A 6,000-nucleotide genomic window follows, 5' to 3' on the forward strand; every position below is an offset into this window, starting at 1 on the left:
TTTGTGTAATTAACTGATGTGGAGTATACCAAAGCTCCAGGATGGCAGAGCAAATCCCTTTAAATATTTTATTTTAACAGTATATGACGTAGTACAGAGGAACAATCTTTCTCTGATATTTGAGCAATGTATGAATTGAGTTGTTTGTGTTGCTTTTTACTTATGAAATATTTCCTAGTAATTATGTGGAAAATGTGATATTCAGAAGATTAGCACTATGTAATTCTGTAAAATGAAACAACTATTACATTACCTTTCCATTTAAAAATGTGCACAAGCTCTAAGTGACTTGAAATGCAAGGGTTACAGAAAGATGGAAACATTGAAAGCAACCAGTTAAAAGTGGCACAAGACAATACTCTGGAACTAACTTTCCTGTCTTTTGATTGACAGTGTCGAGCACTTGCCAAAAGACTGTCTTTAGCAGAGAAGTCCAAGGAATTGCTCACAGAAGAGTTGAAACTAGCTAGTCAAAACATCAGTAGATTACAGGCAAGTAAAATGTTAAATAATTTTTGCATTTCATAACCGTGTGTAAGGGGAAGTTGGAGGAGAAAAATTAGACCATTGAGTGTGGTCACGCCTGTAGCAGGTTGTTAGTTATGTGATGTAAAATCTGTAATGGTCTGTAGAGAAGAGACTTAAATAGTACACTTCAAATCCCAGGTATAAAGTTGAAGTGGGATGTGCTTGCAATGAAAAGGTTATAGTAGCTAAGTCTGTGTTTTTGCACATTTGATGTCAAGGCTTTTTATGAAAATGTTTGTTTTCATGTCATGTGTGGTGGTATGACTGACTTCAGTGGCTTGTTTCCCTCTGCAAGGGGAGGATTACTGTGTGTACAGCCAGCATTTGCATCTACTTGTCAGAGTTAATGTGATACCGGCAAGGCTGACTACACAACAGTCCATTTAACTTAGAAGTAGGAAAGTGATGAAAGTGCAGTTTCCTAGATGATGCACCAAATTCTTGATTCCTTTCTAGCACCTGGGACTGGAGAAGTCTTAGAAATGGCAGCATGTTTTTTGGGGGATGGATAGTCTAAAATTAAGCAAAAATAACTTTAGGATAATCTTTAAGAAGCTGTTGTTAACAATAGATAGTAAACTCCTATAGCAGATGTCCTGTCCTTTTGTCCTTCCCCTCTACATAGTTCAGAGAGGACCCAATAGTAAAATAAAGTATATTTAAATATTCAGTGCTTCGTGCCTTTGTGTTTTCTTCATAGTCAGTTCCTATCTTTATTGCTCACCTGCCTGAGATGGTGAGTACCTAAAATGCTTCATAGGGGCAGTGAATAGAATGATATACACTTAAAATAATTGTTCATGAACATGAAGTGCTCTTTTGATTTGTTCCTGTAACAAATTCCATTATGAATATCCAACTCAGCATTAGACATTCATCTCCAACTACATATTAAACTTCCTAAGACAAGACAGCAGGTGCACCATTTGTATGTTCAGTAATCTGTGTAATATTGAATCATAGAATTGTTTAGGTTGGAAGGGCCCTCTGAAGGTAATCTGGTCCCTTCCTTTGGTCAGAGCAGAGAGTACGGATCAAGCTGTTGAATCCAAGTTTCCTGTACAGCCATGCTGGCTTTCTGCCACAGTTACTCAGCTTCTGACGCATTGGACTGTTCTTTGATCTGTCCTCGATCATTCAGCTTTCCTGGGCCCCTTTAACTTTCAGGGCAGTTTAACCTGGGGTCTTGCCAAGCAGACCTTGAAAAAGCCAACAGCTACTCTTCCTAAATCTTGGGTTGCTGTAATTCTGCTATTCATCTTGCTTGCTTCCCTCAGAATCTTAAATTCCCCTAACTCATGGTTGCTGCAGCCATTGGCTTTCACATCCCTGATCAGCTTTTCCTTACCTGTGAGTAACAGGTCCAGCAAAGAGCCTCTCTTAGGTCTAGTGATCACTGTTATCGAGAAGTTCTCTACCACGCTCATGAGAACGCCCAAATTGCTTGTGTCCCACCTTACTGCAATTCCAGGAGATGTCAGGGTAGTTAAAATTCCTTATGAGGATCAGGGTCTGGAGATGTGAGACTTACTGTCTGCTTGTAGCAAATGCCCCCCCATATCACCCTTGTTGTTCTCCTCTGATTCCTACCTATGAGATCTTGATTGTCTTCTTCATGTAAAGCATGGCTTTTCCTCTTCCTATCCTGTCTGTATCCCTTCATTGCTGTGTTCTAGTCATGCACTCTGTCCCATTGTGTCCGTCTAATGCCAGAGAGATCAGAGCTCTGCTGCACGTGGACTGCTGATTCCTTCAGCTTTGTATGCCATGGACGTTCATGTGCGGGTCGTGCTCTAACGCTACAGGCTTTACTTGTTTCTTGGCGGGAAGCAGTGTTAGAAAACTTGGCTGTTAGTCTTTTATGTAAGTCATAAAAAGCAGGGGAAAAAAATTATAAAGGAAACAGAGCAAAAATAAGGGGAACAGACCATGCATGAGACTTTGAGACTTTGGGTAAAAGAAAAATAGCTACTGAGTCTTTTTTAGTGAGGGGTCTTTTTTTGTTTTCCAATGTTTTATCTTAATTGTAGCCATTCAGCATCAAAAGCGGAGATAGAAATTGGCTACTTTGCCAGTTGTCACTAGTATTGAGTGAAGGCTTCTTTTTTTAATTTTTTTCCCCCCCTTAGGATGAATTGATGACAACAAAGAGAAGTTATGAGGATCAGTTAAGTATGATGAGTGACCATCTCTGCAGTATGAATGAAACACTAACTAAACAAAGGGAAGAAATTGATACATTAAAGATGACTAGTAAGGTAAGTTGCCAGGTGTTGACTTTAGGCACTGGCTGCAGTTTGGAGGACCGTGGGTTGCATTTGGCATTCCTGCAGCGCTACCCTTTAGCAAACCAATTCACAGGCTATAGTTCGTTTTCTTTCTTGGATAAAAAACTCCAAACCTAGTCCTGCACGTTTCAGTGAAGAAAAAATTCTTGCAAAACACATATGCAGGAAAGAAGAAACACTTTGTCACTGCTTCAGAGTGGGCTTCCAAAGTGTACCCTCTGGATGATTGGCACCTTTTTTTTTTTTTTTTTAATTTACTTGGTGAAAATAGAAGTATTTGCAAATTCATCTAGTGATACTGGGTGTTAGTGATTAACTTGTGTCCTTTCTGCACTCTCCTCTTGGTTGCAGCATACTCTGTTCTTGGCAGCTATTATTTTTCTCTGTTTTATTTCCATATTCTAGCCTTTCTGTCTCTCATATGTAGGAATGAAAAATTTGCCACTTGCCCTCTTCCATTAACTTAAAATTCACCTTTTTTTTTTTTTCCCTCCAAGCAAGGCATCTGTCCATTTACCAGAAACAAGTTTTTAACTTCTCTTAATGATAAAAAAAGATACAGAAGTCTGCTGTTTCAAGTAGTCAGTGCTTAAACCATGGTATATGTTATTCTGACAATACTAGGGAGAAGCAGATCTTGTGAAGGCCTCTGCCCTTTACTAGTTTGGCTGTGGAAGTAATAAGCTAGCATTATTCTCTGTAATTGTGGAATGCATGGAGGCAGATGTCACTGAAGGATTAAAAAAAAAAATCCATGTTTTGACTAAAGGCCCCATGACAGTGATTGTTTTTGTTTGTTTAATTTTTTTAGAGTAGACTCTTCCCCTCATGTATGTAACTGTTTTTCTGTAGATGCCTGAGGGTTTTCACTTGGTCTTGCAATCTTTAAAACTACCTTTTGGTCTATAACCTCTCATGTTTTTAGAGGGGAGCTCTTGGCTGCATACTGACCATAACACTTCTGTTCTTATAAAATGTTTTCTGGAATTTTTCACTTGTCATGCTTTTAAGACTTGAAGTGGTACTCTGGCTGTAAGGAGGTAGTTCAGGATCTCACAACAGTAGACACAGATTTTCAAATGGTACCAAATGTAGGCAGCGATTTGCTTGCAATCAAACAATGCAGTTGAAGCCATTATCACTTGGACAGAGTTGTTGGTTAGATTAAAAACAAATGTTATCTTAAGGAAACAGGAGGACAGAGAAGTGCCAGCAAGTAACTATTGCACAAATGTTTATTTTAAGCTGCACATTTGCTTTGTGGAATTGTTGCAAGTCAAATGTGAGTTGGTTAGCTGTAGAACAAATTATTTTCTAAACTAGGAGTATTCTGTGTAGACAAGTTAAACTTGTTTTAGAGCACAATGATAGGGTGGGAGATTGATTTGAATTTGAGGCAATTATCCTATAAGGTTTATATTTGAAATATCACTTAAGGGAGAATTATTATTTGACTTGCCTTCACTGCCCTTACAATATTAGTGGTGTTAATATGATTGTCTTGAGACAGAACTCCAATGTCTTTACCACAGATTTCAAATGAAGTAAGCTACTGTTGTGCTTGTTTGAAATATCTGGTACTTTCCTCTGTTATGCCTGTAAAGGTAGAGGGATGTTCAGAGCAAGTAGTTACAAGCTTCCATTATTAAAAGCCTGTGGACTGCTTATTTTCAGTTTGACTGTTCTTCTTTGATTGGTATAGGCATAAATTATCAGATGTCAGGTTTTGTATGTTGTCTGTATAGATTTTTTTAATCTAAATCATATGTTCTGTTTGCTTCTTTCTTGTTGCAGGGGAATTCTAAAAAGAACAAAAATCGATAGCTTACAGCTGAGCAACTGTCTTTAAAAGCTGCTGCTGCTGCACTGGATGCAGTCAGTGAACCTTCATTGTCCAATTCCTGTTTGTGACAGGAAGCAGAGGTCATATTGGGTCAAGTAAAAATTGATTTGGTGCTGTAAATGGCTTTAAGATATTTAGAACTCATAACGGATACGACAGAACTTCATGTTGACTCTAAACCAGGAAATACACACTCTGTGGATAATTTATATAGTAATTAATCTTCAGTTTTTACTGTGCACTTTTTAAAACTAGGGTTTAATTTCATGGAATAACTTCAGATTTTGTATATTTTAAAATATGGTTATTCATTAACAAATTTGGATCGGTGCAGTAGTTGTCTGGTTTTGAGTTGTATGTTAAATTGTCAACATGTGTACATTCCTTTACTTGTTAATAACAACCTAAAAATTAATTCTGAGACTTCTTTGGCCATGCAAGCTGTGCTGTAAATGTCTTATTCCTGTTCTCAGCCATTTTGAATTAATTGGAATTGTGGCTTTAAATGATTTCTATAAATTCACATAAGTAAATGGGATCACTATTTTATTTTAGACTGCAACAGTGGAAAATTTTGCTGCTTGTATTTGGCACTCTGGATTTTGAAGTAAAGAGCACAAAGAACTGAGTTGGGATACTTCTATGAAATCGCTTTAAGCCCTTAGGCATTTTGTTTACACATATGTATAAATATTGGTTGAAATAGCTGTTTAAAGCTAGAGGAAATTGTGATCGTAATTTGCCCCAAAAGAGTGAAGCAATTGATGTGTGTAGAATAGATCAGCTTACTGTGCCCTCTTACAACAAAGAAGAATATGAAATACGTAGAAGATTTAAACACTGAATTTGCAAAACGTCTTCATGGAATTAAGTCTTGATGGATTCACTGTGAGGGGGGATGCACGTGGCTTTTCCTGTGTTTTGGGAAATTTGCAAACTTTCAAGATTTTGGGGTTTTTTTAAGTGAAGTCTAATACCACAAGTTTTCATAGCATTGATTTTGAGATTTTTTTTTTTTAATTGGATGCTGTGCTGCTCCATACGTTACACTGATCTTCTGTCCCATATTTTGCATTGTGGCACTTATTTGTCCCATAAGGGTTTACTCTGATAACAGCTGTGTTGATATGTATTATTAGTATGTAATAATAAAATCAACTACACAAACCAAGTTTGACTTCTTTCTTGATTCTGGTTATACCCAGGTTGTACAAGGTGGTATTGGGGTGAGATTTTAACGGCTGTTCCTGGTGAGGTGAGCTTAAATAATTAAAACCTGTCTAGTTACTCTTAGTGCTTCTCTTTGTTTGAGCCAGGCTGTGTTTCTGTACCTAATGCTGC

At 37.5% G+C, this 6,000-nt stretch overlaps 1 protein-coding gene across 1 annotated transcript in view; it reads left to right on the top strand.

Moving 5' to 3' along the window:
- The window catches only part of PPP1R21 (protein phosphatase 1 regulatory subunit 21), a 31,406-nt gene extending 25,629 nt beyond the window's left edge, over positions 1–5,777 (top strand). Inside the window, exons 20-22 of the mRNA XM_065632584.1 lie at positions 394–492; positions 2,658–2,786; positions 4,611–5,777. Coding sequence (XP_065488656.1) covers positions 394–492; positions 2,658–2,786; positions 4,611–4,640 — 258 coding nt within the window. The 3' untranslated portion in view covers positions 4,641–5,777. The remainder of the gene's footprint in view (positions 1–393; positions 493–2,657; positions 2,787–4,610) is intronic.
- Positions 5,778–6,000: the final 223 nt, after the last annotated feature.

Source organism: Caloenas nicobarica, chromosome 3, assembly GCF_036013445.1.
Source record: "Caloenas nicobarica isolate bCalNic1 chromosome 3, bCalNic1.hap1, whole genome shotgun sequence".
Taxonomy (NCBI): Eukaryota; Metazoa; Chordata; class Aves; order Columbiformes; family Columbidae; genus Caloenas; species Caloenas nicobarica.